Source organism: Egretta garzetta, unplaced genomic scaffold (assembly GCF_000687185.1).
Source record: "Egretta garzetta isolate BGI_Z169 unplaced genomic scaffold, ASM68718v1 scaffold240, whole genome shotgun sequence".
In the NCBI taxonomy this organism is placed as follows: Eukaryota; Metazoa; Chordata; class Aves; order Pelecaniformes; family Ardeidae; genus Egretta; species Egretta garzetta.
In genome coordinates this window covers 687,662-714,094 of record NW_009258480.1, presented here as the reverse complement: position 1 = coordinate 714,094, position 26,433 = coordinate 687,662, and the positions used below count along the sequence as shown (strand labels likewise).

Here is a 26,433-nt window from a genome sequence, read left to right as displayed (position 1 = left end):
GCATATGAGTCCAATCTGAGTGGTGCAGTTGACATGCAAGAAGGATGCGATGTCATCCAAAGAGACCTGGAGAAGCTGGAGAGGTGGGCCTGTGTGAACTTCATGAGGTTCAACAAGGCCAAATTCAAGGTCCTGCACCTGGAGCACCGCAACCCTTGATATCAATACAGGCTGGGGGATGAAAGCATTGAGAGCAGCAGTGCGGAGAAAGACTTGAGGGTACTGATGAATGAAAAGCTGGACATGAGCCGGCAATGTGCTCTTGCAGCCCAGAAGGCCAACCATACCCTTGGCTACATCAAAAGCAGAGTGGCCAGCAGGTTGAGGGAGGTGATTTTGCCCCTCTACTCTGCTCTGGTGAGACCTCACCTGGAGCGCTGCATCCAGCTCTGGAGCCCTCAGCACAAGAAGGACATGGACCTGTTGGAGTGGGTCCAGAGGAGGGCTACCAAAACGATACGAGGGCTGGAGCACCTCTCCCATGAGGTCAGGCTGAGAGAGTTGGCCTTGTTCAGCCTGGAGAAGAGAAGGCTGCAGGGAGGCCTGATTGTGGCCTTTCAGTACTTGAAGGGAGCCTATAAGAAAGACGGGGACAATCTTTTTAGCAAGGCCTGCTGTGACAGGACAAGGGATAATAGTTTTAAACTGAAGCAGGGTAGATTTAGACTGGATATAAGGAAGAAATTTTTTCAGTGAGGGTTGTGAAACACTGGAATGGGTTGCCCAAAGAGGTAGTGGAGGCTTCATCCCTAGAAACATTCAAGGTCAGTTTGGATGGTGCTCTGAGCAACCTGATCTAGTTAAAAACGTTCCTGCTCACTGCAGGAGTTTGGAGTAGCTGAACTCTAAAGGACCCTTCCAACCCAAAGCATTCTATGATTCTATGATACACCCAGGGAGACTTGTGAACATGGAGTGCATGAGGGACGAGTGTGTGAATATGGTGTGTTTGCAGCAAGCATCAAGCTGGACCAGCCAGAGAGTAAGTAGGGAACATGTGAAGCAGGTAAGGGGGCCCAAGATCCAGTCAGGGGTGCCAGGCAGACACTCAAGGGATCCACAAATGTGTGTGTGCTTGTGAATCTAGAGTGTTGTGTGTGTGTGCCCACACTAGTGACTTTCTGTCTATGCCAGCCCAAGAAGAGGAGGGGACTTGGCTGCCTGTGTTTGTGTTTTATGTGAGTCCTGTATATAGGTGCTGTTGAAGGCAAGGCCTTGTTTGTGATGGTCTTTGTGACCAGACATGTCAGTGTCCTCTGTGTGTGTCTGTTCTCAGCTTCATTACTGTTTGAATGTGCAAACAGGAAAGTGACAGCCACATCCCTCAGCCTGGGCAGAGACCTTGTATCCCTCGGCACCAGACTGGACTCCAGTAGCTAGGCAGGAGGGTCCTGGGCTGGAGTGGCTGGAGGAAGTGGCCACACTCCTTACTTTATTTAACATATATTTTATTTTTGAGTCACAAAAAATGTAAATTATATTATCCAACCATCATTCATCAGTACCTCTCCCACTAAACATGCAGTTCAATTATTTAATTTTCATACACATACACACGACTGTGCCATATGATGATCTTGCCAACGTAAGTTTCTGATTATTTGAATCAGTAAGGAACAGGAAGGTAGCTTACTATCCATTAGCAAGTTATCTCTCCTAACAAGGTGATGTGTTACAATGATGATATGGCAGGACAAGAAGAAAATGCTCAGCAGCTGAGTAGTTATAGGCCTCTTTAAACGTTTTCCTGTTTATACATATTTCTATATAAGTTACAGCAAAGTAGAATTTGTATTTTATCTGGATTTAGTGTAACTATGGAATGATAATGGAGTACTTTCATTAAGAAGGTATTGAGTCCCACTGCTGTTTCTATAAAAGACAATGAACATGATTTCATGTAAAATTGAAAGGAAAAGATATAATGTCAGATTAATTATTGAAAAGTCATGAATAATTTTGTAACTCCTAAACTGTAATAGCTAAATAGTGTTTGTCACTGTCTTTTAGAGTTTTCTCCCCAGATACCATGTAAAGTTTATGAATGGTTTTCTGAAGCCTGTAACATTTTATATGCTACAGGAAAAAAGGTTGGCACATAATTAAACTACTGTTACCTTGATCATTTCTGTCTCTGTTCATAAGAAGATAGTGTATATGTGATAAGAAAGCTTCTGCTTGTAAGAGCCATTATTTGCCTTTGCCAGCCTTCCAAATATTTTCTACACAGAGAATCTAGTTATGTACAAACTTTGTTCTTTTCTATCCATGACACCTGTAGGCTTGGCCTTTCATTTGATCCTGTGAACCAAACACTCGTCCAAGGTTTAGACTGTCATTAATAACTGCCAACTTGTGCTGTCTTACTGTCAATTTTTTCTTTCACCCACTTTGATGCAAAACCAGCTCTAATATTTTTTTGCCCACCTATCTGTTCTCTGTACTCTACTGTCTTTCACTACAAGTTCCTTGAAACATATAAATCTTCCAAAGTATTGATCCTTTGCTCAGTTTGTAGCAACTACCTCTGTTTGTCTCAGACTTCTGCTTGTTAGACTGTTTTTTTTCTATGGCTTTCTACAGTTTGGACACCTCTCTTTAATGAGTTATTCGTATATTTATATATATTCAATCTAACCATAAATCTCAGAAAGAATATAAACAAAACATACAAACAACATAACCTTGTAAGTTGATTGAAATCATCATAGTGTAATTGGTTCAGATTATACCATTATCTAACATAAAATGGAAATGCTTATAATCCATAACTTCTAACTGGGGAAAAATCTTGTTAGAAACACTTGTTAGAAACAAGTGAAAGCCTATAGAAGGTTCCCGTGATGGTGTTTTTGAGTGTTTCTATTTACTACTCAGAAGAGTTACATATATGTTCCTCCACTGGACTAGAACCACGGCATCACTAAAACCGGTTTTAGCCGTCACTTTTCCAAATGTTATTTTTTTCATTTTTACAATGGAATTTTACTTTAATTTTCAATTCAATTTTAATCACATCCTATTTAGAAACGGTCAAAACATAAGCACTTTTCAATCTGTGCGGTTTTAGTTTTCTTCTAGAAAAAGGAGCATTTAGTTTTCCTGTACATGAACAGGAAAACTAGCAAGGACCTGCATCGGATCTGAAGATTCTAGACAGCATTGTGACTCATGATGAAATACTAGAAGCTGACACATCAAGCTGTCTAAAATTCAGGTAACAGCAGAATTAAAATATTAATCAAAAAGATCACAGAAGTGATTTTAAAAAGAGGAGAGAAAGAATCTCAATAGATGCAGAAGGGAAAACTATTTGGGATGCCACATTCAGTTACTGAGTTAGACCCAGAAATTCTGTATCATCAACTAAAGAAAATGACAGAAGATGGCAAGTATAAAATAGACATCAGTGAGGCATGTCTGAAAAAACAACACGCCATTCAACTAACATAAAGAAAAAAATCCAAGTACACATGCTCCTACACAAGTGCCACAAGTATAAAAGATTAGATGGGACAACTGTATTGGCTAGATTTGAATAAAGATTTTGCAATGATAGGTATATAGGATCTATCCAAAGTTGCTCAAGGAGTTAGCCAATGTAATAGAAATGCTGGTATTACCTATGGAAAATTATGGTGAATGAGAAAAGTTCTGGTGACCACAAAAAGTCGAAGATATATCCACCTTTAAGACAAGAAAGAGGACCTGGGCGATGGCAACTGCAGGTTCACTACAGTCCACAGAAAGATTATGGAACTTGTATAATTGGAGGCAATTTGAAAACACATAAAAGACAGGAAGGAACTCAGGAGCAGTCAACATCTATTTACTAACAGAAAATCATTATTTCCTTCTATGATTAAATTGACAAAGGGAGAATGGTGGATCTAATTCGCTATCACTCTCCTATAACTTTTGACCCGGTCTTCTATAGCATTCTCATCTGAAAGCTGAACATATATGAACTTGATTAATGGAGAGGAAATAGGTTAAAAATTAATGGAACTTCAAGGTTCCAAGAGTGATAATCAGTCATTCAACATCTAATTGTTACCCAGTGAAAAGTACATTTCATGGGTTGATATGGGAGCTTACACTGTTCAATGTCTTTGTGAGAGATCTACATAATGGGAATGCATCCGCAACAAATTTGTGGAGGATAATAAACTAGGAGGCGTGGCACAACTTCTGTCCGAAGAAACACTGAAAAACTTGAGGGCTGAGTAAACAAACACTTCTTAAGGATTTGCACAAGCAGTGCAAAGTTCTGCATCTGGAGCACAACATCCTTATCTGTTGGTACAGGCTGGGAATTGATTAGGTGAGTAGTAGCCCTGCTGAGAAGGATCTGCCAGTCATAGTGGACTTGATCTAGAGTTACTGACAATTTCAGTTTGAGTGGGAAGCTTGACAACTTTGAGTGGGAGGCTTCTAGATATCCCTTCCAGGAACAATTCTATGTTGTTGCAATATTCACTGAGGATATGCAAAGAAGCTTAATGATAAAATAATGAACTCAAATGTAGCTTTAGCTTCTTCTAAACTGATACTGACATTGTTTAAAATATTCGTGATAGCTATTTGTTTTCCTTGGGTTTATGACCTCACAAAGAGAAATCAAGCCTGTTAAGTTAGAAAATTGTGTTTAATTCTAATTAAACAACTATGTCTTTATTAGAAAATTGTAATATATGTTAAATCAAAAACGAAGAACCATACAGATTTTCTATTCTATATTTTTATTTTAAGGCTTTGATAACTTCTTTAAATGAATTATAATTCCTTTATTAGCCAGGATAAATATTCACAATATTTTAAAATCTATGTTCAGTGTTTTGAATCCATAAAAACTCCAACAAATATAATCCATGAAAGACCACATACCAAAACCAATAGGCAGCTTTATTGTCCAAGTGCAATCCAAACTGCTAGGATAGTTACCAGGAAACCCAGGGCTGAGGATCACTCCACTGAAGTCTGACATGCTACCACCACATTGTGCTGCAAAAAAAAAGACATTTTTCAGAGGAATAGAATGAACTAAAAATTAATCCAGAACATTGAAGATCCTTCTAACATTAATAGTATAACAACAACTAGGTTTATAATTCAAACAATAAACAAACATTCATTTACCAATAAATATCTGTTTCAACCTAACTTGCAAATAGGTGTTTTAAACTTATGTACCTACTCTGAATTGACTAGGTTTTGATTTGGGGGGCTCATGCACCTGAAAAAAGAATAGACGTTTACTCTGCACTCTCTCTGCATGAACCACCCTTGTGAACAGGCAAGCAGCACACATCAGCTCATAGCAACATTGACAGAATTCCACATTAGTTTGTAAAGGAGCACCTGAATAATATAAGATAATAATGTATTTTTAAAAGATTCTGTACTCAAAGCACTTCAAGAGGCCTTTTAAAAACTGCATTTGTATCCTGCTGTTCTAAAAATCAAAAAATAAACAGACTTAGAAAATGTACACACACACATATTTCCAGAAACTGAACTAAATACATATTTGAACATACTTTTAATTTTTTTTCAGGCATGACATCAGTGAATAAAGTAACTTACACTTCAGTAATAGATTTGAAGATACTAGTTACTGTAAATAAGATTTTAAATAAAAGTTTTGTCCAATTAACTGTTGCTATATCATTTGAAACACAATTAAAAATCATTATTTGCAAAAAAGAAGGAAAAAAAAGGAATTTCAGCACAGCATTTTTGTCTTCAGAATTTACCACGGAGCAGTGCAATTATTGTATCAGACTTCCTAGACATATGTTAATGCAAAATGATGGAAGGTGAGGATTAACTCCTGAAAAAATTCTTGCATATATCTGTATATCATTAAATATTTATAAATTCTAAACTGAAGGAGCTCAGTACCTCATAGGAGGGTTTTAAAATCTCACAGGATTAAGAACAGGATTAAGTGAGGAAGCTCAAGAGGATATATAATCTGTCTTGAAGAAAAGCAAAGTATAAAATCTTTAATGAGATCTACAGCATCCTACTTTCCAGACGTACAAGATTACAAAAACAGATAACTTACTGCTAGGGAACCCAAACAAAATGGCTTTTCTATTCAGTGAATGAATGCAAATAGAAGGAGTTTCACACCCTTCACATTTATTCATCATATAAAGAGTATATGTTTAAATGTACTTGAGATGTTCATTTGGGCTTCTGGTAGGATTCCAGTGCTTCTTCAATAATATAATAAGGTCAGGTATATAGTTTAATTCAAAAAATAATGTATCTTCTGAAATTGGGCAGACATGCCTTATGTGGAATTTATTAGAGATTAAAATGTAATGTTATTTCTATCTCAGTATTTTCTGTAATAATCATCATTCTGCTGTGGAAACAATTGATAAATAAATTAACTATGTTTGCAAGGGTCTCTGGATGTCTTATCACTAATAGTGAATTGGTGATAGATTCTGACTAGAACATATTTTATTCTTTCTTCTTCTGACTGGACATTTCAGAAAAGCTTTGCCAAAATAAGTGTGAAGTATACTTCGAAAATCTTCAGTTTATTTTGACCATTTTCAGGTTTAATTAAGTTCTTCCAGTTCTCCCTATTCTTTCCCTTATATGTATCTCTTATTTCTGAGTTTTCTAGCTTTCTCATTCTGACATACTTAAGAAAGTTTATGTATGCTGAACATACCTAAGCATATTGGAATCGGATAATTCCATCTTCTTACTGGTCCAGGCATACAGGTGATATGTGAATGTCCCTAAAATGACACAATATTTGCTAATTTATATAATAAAAATATATATAACATATGGCATATCATTAGTAACTAAACAAAAGTAATTTATAATTTAAAATATCATCAAAATATATAAAAACAATAGGTGTAATATTTATATTGTACACTGTGAATTGTATCATATCTTCCATATAATAGAGAAGACTGTAATCTTAACTACATGACTGTTAGCTCAATAGAGAATTATGTCTATCCCCTTAATATTATTTCTAACAGTATAACAGTATCCAGATAAATTCTATAATGCCAGCTTTAGTATAAACCAAGGGTCTAGAAACTGAAGGTCTAATTGAAGCAACATTTACATAGTATTGATTTGTGGAATGTGATAAAAAGATACAAACTATATACATTATACAGCACTGAAATACCTATTCTAATGCAGCCCTTATCCTCCCCCCCGAAACAGTTGGATTAATTTGCCAAAAGCTGAGATATATAAGGAATCTCTTTGCAACACGTGTTCCTTTACAGCAGATAAGGTGCTGTGACTTCAAGGCAATCTGTTACAGATGAGTCCCAAGACCCACCAGAGTGACCCTCTGTGTTCTTCATCAGCCTCATGTAATTGCAATTTTCTTCCAGAGACAACAAATGAAACTGAAAAATCTTAAGAGAGAACTGTACTTGGGATACCTTGCAAAACCATATAACATACACTTCACGAAGACCTAGTTGAAAAAATTCAGTAGCTTTTAGCCTGTTTGTTCAACAATCAAATGAAGAGAAAAGTTAGTTTTACGTGTTAAATCTCCTTATCAATTCAGAGCCTGTAGCATTTGAGGGAACCAAGTATCTCTAAAGCATCCAGGGTAACTGTGAATAGTTTATTCATCAATCTGCAACCCATTCTCTTTCTCTCCTAGAAGAAAAACACACACACTTCCCTCATAGTGCAAGTAGGCATATCTGCTCATTGCTAGAAGAAAAAACAAAAAATCAAGTGGCAAAGTCATACTGTATAAGCCAGAAAAAGAAAATGGAAAGAAGAGGTTTTACAAGTGTGTTTGCACAGTCTATGCTCCTATGTTCTTTAAATTTTCTTTATTTCAGCTGTTTACTGTGACTTGTCTGCTCACACATTTGTAAAGTATGAAAGTGAAACAAAGAAGAAGAAAAAAAAAAAAGACAGATTGTTCCCAAGAATGACCAGCTAAAATCAGGCAACTTCAATAGTCATTGTTGGAGCTGCAGTCACAGAACATCTCAGTTATTCTTATAATGCTAGAAGGCTGCAGACATGACTAGGAACTCTGTCTTGAAAGGGAAACTTGAATAGAGGTCCCAAATCCAAACAGCAGTTGAGATCTGGAAGCAGACAAGCTTATTTAGTTTCTATAACCTACAGCTTTTTAAAAAATTATTTTTTAGTCCAAAAAAGTAATCAAATTTCTATTTTTGATGCAGTACATATGACCCTAGTATTTAGGTCTTCACAGAATTATTTAAAATAAATGCTTAAAATTATTATTATTTTTAAAACTTCAGTTAGTTAGTCTGATATTAACATGTGTTAAAGGGCAGACTGATGTTAATGAAGAAAGAATGGTGGGTAAATTATCCTTTTGCAGTTAATCATGTGCTGCTAATTAGAAAACATTTTCTCCCTTTAAGAATTTTCTTTTTACTATGCATAAGTAATGTGATTGTTTTCTCTCTTTTTACACTCAAAGAGCTAGACAGATGGGAGAATGTAGAGTCTGTAGAGTCACAAATGAGAAAAAAAATGTTATTGAAAATAGTAACCTATCATTTGGAACCTTAGTCTTTTTGAGGACATCAATAATAGATAACAACCTATAATCATTAATGCAGAGGAAGCACAGAGCCATACACTTCTGATGGAATATTTGGACAGTTGCTAATTTAATATTTGGCAGAAAAGCCTACCAGCACTGCAAGCTTATCACCTATTCACAGCTCCTGAAGTGTTCAGTGTCCATTTGATGTTGACAGACTCAAACTTATCCATGTTAAAGAACTAAAAGGCACCATGTGAAATTGGAAACTTGGCTCACCTGAAGAGAATAACCCTGATCACACTGGAAAGACACCACATCTCCAACCATGTATCTGTCTCCAATTTTGATCCCATTGCTTGGGGTCTGTGGTTCAGGACAAGAGTCCAGACCTATAGCTGTGAAAAATTGAGAAGTTTAGACATTCTAAGAAACATAAAATCCGGTTTTAGATTTACAGAGAACTTCTGTGTACACTGTACATAGGCACACTGTAGTGATAAGTTTTAGGAGGCTCTTGGGTGCCAGCAGCTTGTCTGTGGAAAAGCAAGTGGCATATTATTTTGGAACAACTGTTATATAAGGATAAAAAAAACCACCAAACCTTATTTCCAGAGTAAAGGAAAAGGAAAGAAATAATCAAGGTGGCAACAAACACTACCCAACAACCTGCAGTCTCAACTCGAAGTCTCCTCTAAGTTTCCACTGTCTCCTGGCTCAGACTTATTAATTTCCACCTTCCGTCTCACTCCTAATTAGAGACTACCTAATTCAAACTGGGAGCACCCCCACTTTCGTTTCCCAGCATCTGTTCCAGGGAATTCTGACCAATACCACACCAAGTGCAAAACACAGGAAAAACAGTGCAAAGTGTAACTGGCCACCTGCATTCTGTCCTTCACAGGTCTGACTCTACTCTTCCATTCATGTGCACACACATAGAGTAAATATTTACATCAAATTTCACCTAATCTGCTATTTTTAATGAAGTGTCTAACTATCTCTTCTATTGCAATAGAAGCTAGTTTGCCAAGAGACCATATGGGGTTTTTTTGGTCATCAAAAAAAAAGAGAAATAAATAAATACTTCTTCATGCTCTAGGTGAACCTGCTTTAGCAGGAGGGTTGGACTAGATCTCCCAAGGTCCCTTCCAACCCTTGCCATTTTGTGATTCTGTGATTCTGTGATTGCATCTACCCAGGAAAATCCAGGAATATACTGGTATGTGTAACATTAAGTATAAGCAGCTCAGTTACTTTCTTTGTCTACTGTAAAAATTGCACCCTAACTAGTTGTGAAGCCAGGACTGTTAAGCAACTAAACATCAGTACCTAGGGTAATAGGGTAATGCAGGATTCAACAATGGTACTCCTTCAAGATAAAATAAACCTCTGCATGTTTAAGAACTTACTAATGTAACTGATCATTTTGTGTAAGAATCTCATTAAGTAAAGATCACTTTTTGAAGATTCTTACAATGACCCATTTTTACCCGATAAGAAAGCTGAAAGCTAACAAAAATTCTCAGGTATTTAAAGCATACACATTATTTTTTTCTCTATAAGGCACATTTTGTACATCCACAACAATTTTTACTACCGTAATTTCACAATACCGTCATATTGTAAAAATGTAAAAGAAAAAAAGGAATGTCTGGCATGTAGAAAGCAGATATTAAACTAATAGTCTAGTTTGTAATTCCTGTTCTCAAAAATGTATTTGGCACATGAAATTTTATATACAACTATATTAAAAGAAAAAACTTTTCACTAAAATCATTGGAATCTACAGTCTCTAAAACTCAGGACCATGCCAATATAAACTTCCTGCTACAAAACATAAATCAACCCTAAATGGGAAAAAAATTCTTAATACCTTTTCAGTCCTAATTTTCTCTGCTGAAAACAGTAATGAGAGGTAAAACCATATTTTTTACTGCAGTTATCTGTTAATGGGAATCAGAAATAACTGATACAGGTCCACAAACTGAGCAGTTGTACTCATTACTTCTGGTCACTGTTAACTTTGTGATTTTTTTTTCCATTTTATATTTTGTTATTAAGGAACTTACACTATTTAGCAAGAATATGTTCTCCATAATATTCAATACTGGCTTGCATCATTCTGTTGGAATGTTGCAACTTTGAAAAATTTAATATTTGTTTCAGGGCTCTCCTCTGAAGTTTCACAGAAGAGGATATAATGTTCCTTTCTCTGTGACAATAATACTTTTATATGTATTGATCACACATTGATCCAGCAATGGTCCCATATTTGCCATATACAAAATGATGTGAGTGTTTTGCAACCTATTTCTACATAACAGATGACTTCCAAATTCTTATTTTCTCTTCTCAAACTGCAAATGAAAAGAACATCAAAGAATCTATTTTGAAAATGACTGATGGGCTTAGATCCAGTTTTTACATTTCAGAGATCCAGACGGTGATTCAGCTCATGTGTAAAGTACAAATGCAAAAGAACAGCAGTACTTGGCTTACACAGATGAGTACTTATTTTGAACAGTTAAGGAAAGAGTTAGTAGTTTTCAGTTTGCAATTACTGAATCATCAGCTGAGAAGCAGAACCTTACTACATGAATACTTAGGCCATGCAAAGTGAAATGAGTTCATTTAAATGCCTTTCTCAGAATAGGTAACTTAAACAGCTCAAACCAGATCACATTGTGCTCACACTTCAGTTAATGAAATAATTGTCAGAAAAAAAAAATACTTTGGATGTCTGCAATGCCTTTCAACAAACTGATACTGGACAGTGTTTACTGCCTTCCCAGCTGAGGGCTAGTTCAGAGAACTTGTGTCTTTAGAGTGTCATGCTAGTTATTCAGGTGAAATCATGAATGTATTCATAAACTGCACTCTGTTCATCGTTGACTCATTTGTGGTGCATGACTAGTTCCTTAAGCCACATTATACTACTATCGCAGTATAATGTGTTAGATTTTTAAACTTCTATGATCAATGGCATTAGAAACAAAAGAGATTTTCACAAAGACATTAACTGAAAACATGTTTTCAGTATATTCTAATTTTTACATAGGAATAATTATGTATTAAGAAAAAGAATCTGTTTGGTGCTGTCTTACCCTTCTCCAACAGCTCCTATGGTTCTAAACATAAAAAGCTACCAATCAGCTTTTGGATAATGCACTCTGGGACTACACAAGTCTTAAAGTAGTAACAACTTCTTGATTTTTTTAAGTTATTAGTCTAATTTTATGGAAATGCTTTAGTATTTATGATGTTAGAATTCTACATTATACAGTTTTAATACATAGATTTCCAGGGATTATATTTTAGAATGGAAATTAATGTGTCATATTTTTACTAATTTTAAATAAATATTGAATAATATAGAAGTTATGTATGAGGCAATCTGACAAATTCAACTAATCTCAGATAATATTATTACTACTTATACAGCATAATTAATTACCTAATTAGAAATGATGACCTCTGCCTGTATAGGCTCCAGTGAAATGCAATAAATGTATGAAGCACTGGCATTAAAACGTGGCCATTACTTTCTACTTACTATCTCTAAAAACATAATCACAACTTTTAGAGCAAGAAGCGTTGTCTGAGAGGCAAAGATGACCAGCACAGCTGAGGAGAGTGAACTCTGTTCTGATCAATGCATTTCTGGAGGAATTTCAGTAGAAATACAACCGTATTGTGAGTTCTGGAAACCTTGATAAAAATTCCTATCTCTCCACTGCATAATGCTGCAAGAGACAAAAATCCAGAAGATACACAAGATACAGCTTCTGTTGTCTTCCTTCCAGCAATGATGAGAATGTATTGTCCCTTAGCTTAATCTCCGGAATCAAATTAATGATTCAACCCAATGCAGAATTTTCCATAGTCTCTTTTTGAAAAAAAAAAATAAAATAAGCTACAGATGAAAAAAAAAAACCCAATTACAAAACTTTCCATCAATCCACAGGTAACAGAGACTGTCTTAGTGAGTAGTGTTAGTAGGGCAGTAATAGTCATGGGTCTATGGACTGAAACACCTGGTGCCTAGGACTCAAGATTCACACTAAATGTTAAACTAAAGGTTTTTAATATTATTAGCTTTAGTTAGTCTGGTCCTATAGGCTGATTGTACGCTAGTGGCTGAAGGCATTAGCTGAGATGTTGAATTACACATCCCTATTTAATTTTGCATGACACATATCCAGACTGCATGCTCTGAAATCATGCTTTAGTTCTGTGGTGTGAACCAGAGAGTGGTAAACAAACAGGGATGACTAATACTTTACATCTTTCCACATTTATTCTACAAAACCATTTCATTATTTTGCAATTTGAAGTGTAGGAAATTAGTTACAATTTACCTCTATTTTAAACTTCAAAATAACCTTGACAATATTTTGTATTATATTTTTCTTATTTACAATTTATAGATTGTATATTCCACAGATTTTATGGAGTTATTATGGTCACTTAATCCTATTCTCTGCTTTGAATACCATAGACTTTACTTCAATAATTCCCACACATGCATGGTAATTTACATTTATTTTAGAGCATATCTTTATAAAATATGTCACATACCACAGAAAATCTTAATTCAGAAGTCATCATAATTTGCTCTCCAACTGCAATTCTTTACTTGCTACAAAATTTAAAGTTTATATTTGCTTCCAATAAAGATTACAGGCTAAGACATTGTTTTGCATTTTCCTCACACCATGCCAAGGTCTATATAATGTTTTAATTACATATCTCTATCACTTGCACATAAAATGTTAATTAATCATTAATCTTGTAAAATAGCATATTTCACCGAGCTACTAGTTCATTGGGTATCTACTGAGGGACATCAATATTCTTTCCTGAATCACAAATTTTCAGCATTTACTGTGGGTTTATACACTCACACAGAAAACATATTACACATGTACAGATTCACACATGCACCCTTGTATAAATCCGTACACATATATAGCTATTGGTCTTGGCATGGACCAATACTTTAAATTACATACTGTGAACTTTTCCCTGTGAACTCTTCCTTTATTTAGAGGTGAAAGTTTTATACCAGCAGTACACCTCACATTTCAGTCATCTGGGCACATAGGAATACACAGACGCATTTTCACTTTCACTGGATTCAGTCTCATCTTACTTTGTTTTCATAACTTCCTGCAGTTTTTTACCCTCTGAGGTTGCAAGCAGCTGAGAAAGTATCTGCATTTCAAGGAAATGGCAGGATAATTCTAACCTATAATTAATGTTTAGGTATAGATAAGCGATGAGGCAGCAATTTTGCAAGACCATGTTCTCCGACTGGCTAATCAGAAAACCAGAGCATGGGATTTGCATACTGTAAAACTGACAAGAAATAACTGTGACACAATTATGCAGATCAGACACCAGAACCAATATGAGCAGAGAGAACTGCAGAGCTGGGAAGAAAAATAAAAAAAATCTGCAACAAGATATTAGTGGTTGCTAGAATTCCTGTCAGTCAGCTAAGGCAATCTCGTTCAGACAGAAAGTATGTTTATAATTATAGCCTTTTTTGCTGGTGGGGTACTCAGCAATAATAAAAACATCTGAAATAATTCTGCTGTGTTCTCACCAACCTGTGAGCATTTGTCAGTTGGTTAATAAGCACAGCTGCTATTTTCAGTTTATTCATTCTCTCATTTTCATTGAGAGTCATTAATTTTCATGTCCTACACTTATTATAAAATACATACTATGTAGTACATATACAATTTTATGGGGATAATTTGCAGATTTTAGGGGGGTGGGGTGGCGGCATCTGTGGGAAGAGCCCAGGGACAGTGCCTGGACACAGCCTGTTCTGGCCAGCTCCATCTGGGTCCAACAGACCCACCGCAGGACAAAGCTGCACCCACCAGAGGAGTTTGGGGTGCCTCTGAACCACTCAGATGTGCCTCTGTGAAAACGTATTTAAGAAAAGGTGGTAAGCACCAAGAAAAGGAACAACAACACCAGAGCAGGAGAAGAAAGGATACCTCACTGGAGGAGGGGAGAGAGAAGAGCATGACTGAGCAGAGGTGGCAGCTGAAGCAACTGAGCAGGGGCTGGAGCCCGAGCATCCACTCAAGCAGGCACTGAGAGGTGGGACCCTAAAGGGATCACAGGAACTACAGGACACTGACCCAATCTGCTGCACTGCCCTTGCCTCACCAAAGGGACAGAGAGTAGTATGTGGCAAGTGCACTGGAGAACAAAAAAGTGTGTGTGTATGTGTGTGTAGGTATCCGGAGGGAAGCAGGGGAGTTTTTCCTAAGGGTTTGTTTGTTACTGGTTTGTTCAATACCAGAATCAGTAATTAATTGGCAAAGAACTTAAATTGAAATCACCTAAATCAGTATGCTGGTTTTGCCTGCAACAATTATATAAATGTGTTATAACTTGGTATTAGTATTGTCACATGAGTATATCTGCATTTACTCCTGGCTGACGTGTGTTCAGAAAAGCTTTTCAGAGAGCAAAACCAAATTAAAGATGAAAGCAAGACAAATTAAACTTCGCAGTCCTTACAGTACAGGTTTCAGGCCTGATCTTGCTCACTTGGAATTTTACCAATGACTTTGAAGTAATGGTATGTAGCTCATTGTCTGCAATAGAACTGAATATTCTTCTTTCATATAGTTTAGGTATGCGTGGCATCTGGAACCAGCAAGCACTCTTAATTAATTGAACATTTCTGCATTACCTGTATACTCAAGATGAAATCCAGCAGCTGAAACACTGATATCAGACTGAAAATTTAGGTACAGATTATTTGATGTACTGTTGAGAAGTGGAGGAATGGTTGTTCCTGAAAAGAGAAATTAAAAATTATTGCAATGCACAGGAACTGAACTAAATACATACATATATATGGGGGGGGGGTGTGTTAAAAAAAGAAGTGGGGTAAATGGGGAAGATAGGGTGGAAACGGGAGAGAGAGAGGTCACATAACTAATTCCACTATATTTTATCATCATGGATGTTATCAAATATCTGTCCCTACAAAACTTTTCTTACATTTTCAGTGCACAACAATATCAGAGATATGAACTGTAGGTACTCAGGGAAGCAGGGTCTAATATAAATTTATATTATCATAGAATCATAGAATCACAATGGAAAGGACCTTTAAGATAATCAAGTCCAACCATTAACGTAACACTGACAAGTCCACCACTAAACCATGTCCCTAAGCAACACATCTACCCATCTTTTAAATAAGTCCAGGGATGGTCACTTAACAACTTCCCTGGGCACCCTCTTCCAGTGCCTGACAACCCTTTCAGTGAAGAATTTTTTTTCTAATGTGCAAGCTAAACCTGCCGCTGCACAACTTCAAGCTATTTCCTCTTCTCCTATCACTTCTAACTTGGCAGAAGAGACTGACACCCACCTCACTACAACCTCCTTTCAGGTAGTTGTAGAGTATGATAAGGTCAGCCTCCTTTACTCCAGTCTAAATGACCCTACTTCCTTCAGACGCTCCTCACAGGACTTGTGCTCCAGACCCTTCACCAGCTTCATTGTTCTTCTTGGGACACGCTCCAGCACCTCAGTGTTTTTCTTGTAGTGAGGGGCCCAAAACTGAACACAGTATTTGAGGTTCAGCCTCACCAGTGCCCAATACAAAGGGACAATCACTTCCCTAGTCCTGCTGGCCACACTATGTCTGATACAAGGCAGGATGCTGTTGGCCTTCTTGGCTATCTGGGCACACTGCTGGCTCATATTCAGCTGGCTGTCAACCAACACCTCCAGGTCCTTTTCTGCCAGGAAGATTTCCAGCCACTCTTCCCCAAGCCTGTAGCGTTGCATGGGGTGTTGTGACCCAAGTGCAGGACCTGGCACTTGGTCTTGTTGAACCTCATACAATTGGCCACAGCCCATCTATCCAGCCTGTCAAGATCTCTACCCTCGAGCAGATCAACACTCCCACTCAGTTTGGTGTCATCTGCAAACTTACTGAGGGTGCACTCAATCCTCCCATCCAGATCACTGATGAAGATATTAAACAGAACTGGCCCTAATACAGAGTCCTTGGGAACACCACTTGTGACCAGCCACCAGATGGACTTAATTCCATTCACCACAGCTCTTTGGTTCTGGCCATCCAGCCAGTTTTTTACCCATCAAAGTATATGCCCAAATTTTACAAGCTTTTATCCACAAAAGGAAAAATATTCACTAGGGTTTTCACAAAAACAAGAACAAATCCTGTAACTGGATAACTGGAATAATTTTAGATGTAACAGCAAAATATATCAAGTAGCTCTGAGCACATTTTTTAGGGCTATTCTTAGAAATGTGATTGATTATTTATTTGTGTTTCAGCACAGGACAAGACAACAATCCTATTATCTATGATCTCATTCCATACACATGAATGAAGTAAAACAAAACAAGAAAAAGTAAGGCAAACAGATCTATCTCATTTATCTAAAATAGGGATAAAAAATGCATCCTTTAGTCATGTACGATTTCAAGAGCCATCTTTTTCAGTAATCTGTATTTCTGGACCCTGCTATATGAGTGGGTAAGAAATGAGATTAATAGATGTATGCTTTGGGAACCTCAATGTTATTTTATTTTTAACATTTTCAAATATTCTCCTTATAAGAGTCCACTAAGAGATGACTGATTAAAACAGAAAGAATATAGCCTGTTGTTGATTATAGGAGAAAAACACACACACAGAAGAACTAGAAGAGCTGTGTGTTTACAATAAAGAGTTGAATCTGTGAAACACTTATTGTAAAATCTTCTCAGTCACCTGAATAGCTTCCAAGCCTTGGAGCGTTGTTGTCAGCACCATCATAAAAGTCTAAGGAATCCCAGTTGTGTTCCGTGGCAAAACTCACCACTTGCACCTATAAAGAAAAATGTGAGTTAAAGAACATAAACTTCTTCCCCTCTGTATTCAAGTACAAAGATGACTGCTTCTGTGCTTTCAATCAGGAAAAGTTGTGTCTTGCTCTCATTCTCAAAGGGAATGGAAAATCATCATTAAGTGAACAAAACTGCATTGCAACATTTTTTGTATTTAATTGCCAATTCAGAATTCTAAATCCTGTGACCCTTAGCGACAACCACATATTACTTCTAACAAGTCACACAACTGTGAAAATCATCTGAGTATAAAATATGATTCCTTTTATGGGAGGACATTGAGGGGTAGACAAAATGTGGTGTCATCAATTACTGCAGTTTCTTTGTGATTCTTTCTAGTTTATCCAGGGCTAAAAACAGTCCCACAGTGATGCACGCTGCTTCACCTATCTTGCTATGTTCAATTCTGCCTCCAAGTGAGAGCAGCCTCCTGTGTTTGGTTACTTTCATCATTGATTCATCTCCTGAGGAGAAGTCACTAGCATCCTACAAGCAAAAGGCGGAACATTCACTTAATTCCTTCCAGAGGTGACATCTTTCCACTCATAAGGAGATGCAAAAAGGTAAGCAGACTGCAAGAAGGAGGATATATCTGTTCTCATATAGTGAAAACATTCCTCACAAAGAGAAATGCCAGGTTCCTGGTCCTGTTTTGGTCTGACTTTTTTTTTTTTTGTTTGTTTTAGTGAAATAACTTTTTTATGAAAAGCATTTAAAGAGTGACAGAGGCATGGATGAAACACCAACCACTCTCAAAAAGGGGTACCTTAGACACTAAGTTAGAGAATCATGCTGGTTCCAGTAAAACTAGGTAATGAAGGTCTTTTTCTATGTGAAATATATGACCTGGACCTTCTTCTAGGTAAAAAGAATGTTCAGTTTTCCTACCCATTTCTTGGATAGGGGTCTTAAACACTGTAGTTTTTGTAGAAATTTGTCACATGTGGCAGTCAAAGGATGATTATTTAAAAAAAAAAAGTAAAGCAATGCAGAGACCCTGACTGTTAGCATGTTTTAGGTACTTGTAGGAGGCCCACTGGATCTGGTGTCTCAGAAAACTTTAAGATTTATTTCTTTATTTTTTGGTTCACAAGGGATTTAGGTGAAATTTATGAGTGTTGCCTCTAACAGGAGTATTTCTGAAGACATACAGAATTGGTAGTGTGGACACCTAGGAAACCTTCAGAACAAATTTCAAATTATGTAACCTTTTTTATGCTTTCAGACCTAGATTGTTGCTGACTACAGTTTTTATATGCATCATAAACCACATAATTTAAAGCATCTATTTTAATGCAGCTGATGCTATTTGCCTTAACCTCTCCATGTAATCAATAAGTAGACAGTCATATCTTCAGGTGGTGATTCAGAGCTGGACCCTATATTAGATGTTTTGAATTATCTACCTGAGCTGCCTTTCTGCCCTAACTTTATAAAGAACCATGGTATATTAGTTTCCTGATATAAGGTATTTAAGTTAGGTGCCTGAAGGCAGGCTTTTAGTGCACACTCCTCCTATTTAGCCAAATCTACTTTTAAATGCCTGCTTTTTGATTTGTTATGAGACAGCTTAGTATTTACATCTGGTCACATTGTTTCAACAAATTCAACAACATAATCATACACATTGATAGCTGTTATACTTAAATAGTTTAAAATTGCATCTACATACTTCACAGAGGAATATGCATTGGTGATATATTATTTTCATTTCCTTTAAAACCAGGAGTGTCTTTGTTACTTTGAGAGAATAAATATTGGTCAGGAAAAATGTCCAGATACTTTATGCATTTACGTAAACACAAAGGCAACAGCTATCACAATTTCTTGAATAGCTTAATTTGCATGCATTTTCAGGTTGGACAAAATCAGTCACCCAAGTTTTCAAATTTTGCCTCAGGTAGCTGATTTTCACAGTAGTAATTAAATTTTTATATATGTATATTTAGGTTTTTTATTTCCTATGAAGTGAAAAAAAACAAAATCAAAACAATTCTGATGCCATTTTTTATGTCATTAGTAGATATAAATCTAAGCACAGTTCTTAAAAATAACACAGTAAAAATTGTATGATGATTTCTGATGTATACTCTGTCTTACTGATCCTGTATCAGCTGTATTTAGTACTATATCAGGGACTTTATCCTCCTAGCCCTGAAATTCAGACAGGATTCAAAGGATCAAGCAGGAATAGCACACTTTATGACTGTCCTGCTTCAGTGACAAAATTAAACACTCTACAGATCAAAATACAATCATACAGGTATGCCCATGAAATTGCCCTGTTATTACGTTTTTGTGAATATAAATTAATAACTTATTCAGTAACAGATAATAAAAAGGAAGGATGATATTTGATAGCTCAGCAGAAACCTCAGGACAACTAGAAAAAAAGCAAACACTAAATATATCTATTTATTATGACTCCTGAGCAAAAGACTATCATGCAGATTAGACACCTAACTTGAAATCAAAGTTAGCAACTTAATCCCCTAATGCAGTCTGTGATAAGAGATAAATACTTCCAAAAAGCAACAGTGACTGCCTAAATCAGGATGCCAGTTAATGCCTAGTTTAAATCCTCTGAACTATCCTCCTAGTGTTTAACTTACATTACTGGTTGTATAAGAAATACACAGACCAAAGTACCCTAACTTAGTCAACCATTTAAATCAAGCAATGTTGTCAAAATCAATTTCAAAACTGATTGAGGTTATTAAATGCTGTTGTTAATGGATATTTATGGCTTTGAAAATTGAACTCATAAATGTTATTGTGTATGGACTTGGGTTGGATTTCTGATTATTTCTGTCTTCTGTAAAACTTCTATGTTTTTCTTAAGTATTTTCTGTTATTTAAAGCAAAAATAGATTTTTTGTATTACCATGAACTTCCACAACTATAGAGTAAATAACAGAGTATCTAGGAGTATATATATAACTTGTTCATGGAAGCAACCCACTTAATTTCACTCTATTAGAGGAGATTTATCCATTTTGGGAGAGGGGAAAAAAAAAATCACAGGAAAGCATTTCTTTGTCCTTTGGCTTACAAGGAGTCACTGACTTATTGGAGTAACACGTTTTAAATTACTTTTTTTTTTTTTTTCCTAAGGAAAAAGTTACAAGTGTATCTTTTAAGATTTTTGTAAATCTTATAACTTTTAACAACTGCATGTATAAAAAGATGTGCAATAAATTCCAGTGTGAGAATCATCAGTGAGATAGAAAAATGTATGAAGAATTTATCTTCTTGTGCTCTTGTATCAGGAAAATCGGTTTTAAACATGATGATAATAAGCAAATAGTAGATATACTCACTTGAATCCCTGCTCCCTCTGGTACTGTGATCTTCCACACACAATTCAGATTGTTGTCATAAGGTTCAGGGTAACCAGGAGACAAAATGGTCCCTTTGCGCTTTGTTAAAATTCCACCACAGGGCACTGAAAGGAAATGCATGAGGCCAGGAAAGAACTATGAAGCTTCAGAAGTGAGAAAAGTTTTTATAAAAGCTTATACAATGTTCAGCATACTATGGCTGAAAACTTTTGTAAATTTATCTTACATTAAATAATTTGTATTCACTTAAGGAAAATAAAATCTTGTACCTCAAAAACCTTCTCTTAAACGACAAAAAAAGAATAAAGGAAAATTAGAATTATGTCAGTTTTCTACTGGACAGAGTCATGCTCACATTCCCCTTATTTATTTGACCTTTAACAAAGTGAAATCCATTCCATTCCTAGTAATCTTACAAAAATAAAACTTTATTTTTAGGAGTTAAAAATTAAGTTTGAACAGTTATGCATTGTATTAGTATAAAAGACAAAAATGTGTCATAAAAAAGATATACTTTCTTAAACTGCTGTTTTGTTGTTGTCTGAATAATTAATAGGACCAGTCTCAACTCCCTGACTGTTCTATTTGCTTGTGTGAGTTATCCCTTTACAGACTATGGAGCTATCACATTAGTAAAGAGATTGCTAAATGCTTGCAAGACTTCACTCATTGTATCCATGCCCATGGATTAATAAAAGTGTTATGCATGAAATAGGATAGAGGCATTCAGTACCATCAAGTTTCTCTTCTGAATGTTCAACTTGAATGTATCTTGTTTAGATCATTAGGTGCTCTAACAGGGACAAAAAATATTACAGCTTAATCTAGATACGGATATTCTGTTTGTATTTAAGAAGTTGAAGCAAAAGACAAATGACATGGTTCATCAAAACCATTAGAAGCTAAATTATCACTTCTATGCAACACTACTGAGTTTTGAATGGATTTCATTATATACAAATATGGGGATTTAGAAAATAAGTAGGAGAGCGCAATTTATCTTAATAATGAAGATTGTAGGTATATTTTGTGTGGCATACAATTGATAGAGTCTGTTGGGAACTACATGGATAAACTAAAGGCCAATGTCACTTAAAGTGTTTAAATAATTACCCATAAAAGGATGAACAGACAGAATGATTGATGCCTACTATCTGTAAGGAAATATTCAAGCATTCACTAGAGTTAAGCCAATTTAATATGGTCATGTCTACCACTTTAATTATTAAACTGATTTAGTTCAATGCAATTTTCATTTCATATATATTTTATCATCTTTATTGGCACAGTGATTTTGACACGTAAAAGGTGGCCTATAACCCTTTCTCAGTTCAATTTTTCTAGAGACAGATAGCTTTCTCTTTCACAGACCAAACCATGTATTAAAATACCAATAATATATAGTGATCAATGGCCAAAATAATTAATAACACTTTTCTGGGTTGTTATATCTGAAAAACAAACCCAATACATTTTAAGGGGGTAAATGGTACAACTCTACTGATGAAACTGTGATCACTGATAAAAAATGAAATATAGCTGTATACTTCAGTCTCTCATTGATATATAAGTTCTGGTTCTGTTCCTATGCCTGTGTATTGGGTCTGGCTGAGATGGAGTTCATATTCCCCATAGCAGCCCTCATAGAGCTGTGGTTTATATCTGTAGCTAGAAAGGTGCTGATAGCACACCAGTGTTTTGGCTACTGCTAAGCAGTGCTCGCACAGTATCAAGGCTGTCTCTCCAACATTTCCCCACCTCAGCAGTAGGCTGGGGGCAGGCAAGATCTTAGGAGAAGACGTAGCTGGGACAGCTGACCCAAAATGACCAAAGGGATATTCCATACCATATCATGTCAGCTCAGCAATCAAAGCTATGAGAAAGGAGGAGGAAGGGAGGGGCATTCATTATTTATGATGTTTGTCTTCCAGAGCAACAGCTACACGTACTGAAGCTCTTCTTCCCAGAAAGCAGCTGAACATCACCTGCTGATGGGAAGCAGAGAATAAAATCTTTGTTTTCTTTTTTTCTACTGTGCACAGCCTTTGATTTTGTTGTTAGTACACTGCCTTTATTTGGACCCACAAGTTGTTTTTTTTCCACCTCATTTTCTCACCATCCCAGCTTGAGGAGGGGAGTGATAGAATGGCTTGGTGGCACTTGGCACCCACCCAAGGCCAATCCATCACAGCTGGAAACAGTCTAGATAAATATGATTTGTGTATAATAGCTGGTTAGTCAAATTTTATTAATATTTCCAGTGGTAGCTAGTCTTGATATTTGTCAAGATTTTAGTATTCTGGAGAAAATCTTTCATTTTACTGAAAACCACTCAGACTCTACCCTGTACCATCAGTTGATTAGCACAGATGATTCAAATCAACTTAATAAAAAAAAAAGTTCTTTATTTTCCTTTCCTCCACTCATCTAAAACTCTTCTTATGTACTTTTTAATGCTGCTTTTTAATGCTGGAATCAGTATCATAATGTGGGGTTTGAAATGAGTTAGAATATTTTTTTTTTAAAAAATCTGTTCTCTGTCAAGGAAAGTAAAATAACTACCTCATACATATGTTTATTGTTTTGGCTGGGAATGGAGTTCTTCAGATATCTTCATTCTCAAAATGAATAGTTTTCAATGTGAATACAATTTGCACAAAATTAATGTATAATGCAGTCAGTACTGCAACAGATGTTACAGGTGGAAAAGTTTGATGGCATTCAAAAACATCTGTGCAATTGATAACCAACTGGAATTAATTTATAAATAACTGATTTTTTTTCCATATAAAAAAACCAAGCCAAACTCTAATAAAATTTAATATGTAAATGTGCCATATTTGTCCTTGACATAAACCTATGTAAAAATGTACCATTAGAATTTTATCTCCTTACTGTGTAGGTTTTCAGCACAACCACTAGATTTTCAGTTGGTGCAAATCAGCTTTGTAACTGTCAATGGATGCACATTAATTTAAGAATTTAATATTGAGAATTTAATCTTGTATGACTAGAACCAGGCAAAGTATGTTTTCTGATCTGAAAAATTACTGCTTTTTTTCTGACAAGCAATGAAATATTAGTGTAGCTATTTGTAAATCTTTAATACAGTAATGTTCTTTCTAATACCTTGCAATATCTTGTTTGAGATCCAAAAGGTGAGAGCATCTTAGTCTCGTAAGCAGTCAGGGCACAAACTGATATTTCTGAGTCTTGATTAAGGGACAGCCAGGGACTGTCAGTGATGTTAATGTAAAAGAAGCTAACATATAATTTATAACAGCAGATTATGTTCATGAAGCTTGTGAAATGTCACAGCAAGGTTAGAATAGAAAGGGGAATAAAATCTTAACCTTGAATGAAGAAGAAAGTGAATAAACTAAGCAAGAATGAAATACTCTACAGATGACAAAGAAGGAACACATTCAGATAGAGAGAATAGTCTACACTTTAGGCAGTAATTAGTTCTATTAAAAAGCCTTAAGAACTCACCAACACATGTAGGGAGTGAATCATTCCACTGTGCCAATGCATTAGGTACTGTATCACATCTAATTGCTGTTGACCCATGGAGGATATAGCCTGGATTGCACTCAAAAAGAACCAATGACCCAACTGCAAATTCATTTCCAATCCTCTTTCCAAATCGCGGTTCAGGCACAGAGCTACACTGTGTTGCACTTGTTCTTGGAACAGCTGCAAACATACGAACAATTGTGGATTCTTAATTTTAGATTTGGTGGAAGAATACAGATTTTGAACCCCGAATATTCAAAATGTTTGGAAGTAACACTCAGTTATTTGCCAGTTAAGAACATTTTCATAATCCCCAAATTAATCTTCATAATATGGATTGCATACTTTTAATGTCTGAGTTACTATTTAGAAGAGCATAGCACTGATATCCTTGCCAAGATTAAAAGCAAAGCATAAAACCCACACTGAAACCTTTATAAAATGGCACTGAAAAGAAATACTACTATGAAATATTCAGCTAATATGTGGTTTCAATATAACATTTCTTTGTCAAATGGATATTTACATTTATTTCTGTGTATTTCTAAATGTGTATTCTGACTATCAGATCAGGATTTAAATTTAATGAAAGAATGAATTGCAGTTGCAAATACTGATGTATAACCATTTATGTGTTTGACCCATAAAAAGGCAAATAATGTAAACCAAGAGAACTATCTTAATAACAGCAAGATCACCTATTCATCCACAGGTAATAACACTTACAGTTATTTATATTTAAATTGAGAGATAAACTGGTTTGAGCAGCCAGATGGATCTAACATCAGTCAGCCAGATTAGCAAACAGAAACAGCTGCTTTCTGTAACTGTCTTCTTAAATTTGCATCCTCTCTTATGCTTCTTAAATATTTGATTTAAGCTTTAAAATAGAGGTAAAGGAATTGTCCTAAAGATTTTTCAAAACATGCAGAAATAGTGAAATTTGTTATATTGTTAACAGGTATTACTTTCCTCTGTGTTCTCAGTCTGTTCCTCTCTAGTGATTTACAATTTGTGATGAAAATAATAAATGTAGACATTTTTGCTGGTTGTCTCACCTTGATAAACAAAATGAAATCCTTTAGCTGTTATTGGTCCAACTGAAGTAAATCTAACCGTGATCTGGTTACCTGAGCTCAATGGAAGGGATTCACCTACTCAAACAAAGCAAATACAAAGCAATTGTAAGAACTTTTTACTAAAGAAGCATTCAAAACACCTGTCAACATCTTTGCAAATAGAAATAACACTCCCAAACCCCTGTTCTGCTTCAGTAAACTTTGCAAGATATATGCAATTTCAATATTTTATGTTGGTAGTATCTAGAAAAGGGGAACTAAAACTCATCTCAGTTTTTAGGCATATTGGTTGGGTTTTTCCTGTACAAAAAAAACCCCAAACCCATACTTTTTTAAATTGAGTCAACATGCACATAATCTGTACAAAAATATATGCATCTTTCCCTTTTCAATATATAATACCCATTTCAGATTGCTCACTAGGTAAATGTCATAAAGGCACAGAGTAAAAAGCCCAGAACATTATAACAGATAAATATCAGAAAAAAAAAAAAAGTCTAAAGAAAACAGATACAATTTTACTTCCCTTTTTCATTAATGTGTAATTTTGAATGATTAGGTTCAAAATCCTGATTTCATATCTTTGCCTGAATTGTATCTAACAAAATAGGACATTCATACTTTTCTTTTTCATTCTGACTAAAGTATCTTTCTAGATGCATAAAGAACAAGTAACAGTTTAATGACAGTTTTATTAAAGGATACCTGAATGAGATCCTGAGAGTGAGGATAACAAAGATGACTGCAGAGTAGGGCCATCATATACTTCAACTACATCATGGAGTGATGTCTGAAAAAATACAAACTGGCCAAAAACCACTGCCCAAAGAGGAAGGGGAAAAAGGAACAGGTACCAATGACAAAAAAAAATAAAAAGCAGGACAGAATAAGAAAGGAAAAAAAAAAAGAACATAATAAAATATGCATTAATAATTTGTTTTTAAAATATTTAAATAAAAAAATTCTATTTATTGATTCATTTTTATGATCTCTTAATTAGCTGTCCTGGTGTTTTGGGGTTTTTTCATACAATATCCATAAACAGATAAAA

The 26,433-nt window shown here is 35.6% G+C and overlaps 1 protein-coding gene across 3 annotated transcripts in view; it reads right to left on the bottom strand.

The window, feature by feature from the left end:
* The window catches only part of CSMD3 (CUB and Sushi multiple domains 3), a 699,407-nt gene that overhangs the window by 115,198 nt on the left and 557,776 nt on the right, over positions 1 to 26,433 (bottom strand). For 2 of the 3 annotated variants that reach the window (XM_009643918.2, XM_009643926.2), the window contains 9 exons: positions 26,088 to 26,201; positions 25,362 to 25,457; positions 24,280 to 24,483; positions 20,767 to 20,891; positions 17,331 to 17,427; positions 15,264 to 15,368; positions 8,822 to 8,940; positions 6,695 to 6,764; positions 4,888 to 5,004 (listed from right to left, as the gene is read on the bottom strand). In XM_009643918.2, coding sequence (XP_009642213.1) covers positions 4,888 to 5,004; positions 6,695 to 6,764; positions 8,822 to 8,940; positions 15,264 to 15,368; positions 17,331 to 17,427; positions 20,767 to 20,891; positions 24,280 to 24,483; positions 25,362 to 25,457; positions 26,088 to 26,201 — 1,047 coding nt within the window. The remainder of the gene's footprint in view (positions 1 to 4,887; positions 5,005 to 6,694; positions 6,765 to 8,821; positions 8,941 to 15,263; positions 15,369 to 17,330; positions 17,428 to 20,766; positions 20,892 to 24,279; positions 24,484 to 25,361; positions 25,458 to 26,087; positions 26,202 to 26,433) is intronic. The other variant, XM_035899525.1, reaches the window with a different exon arrangement.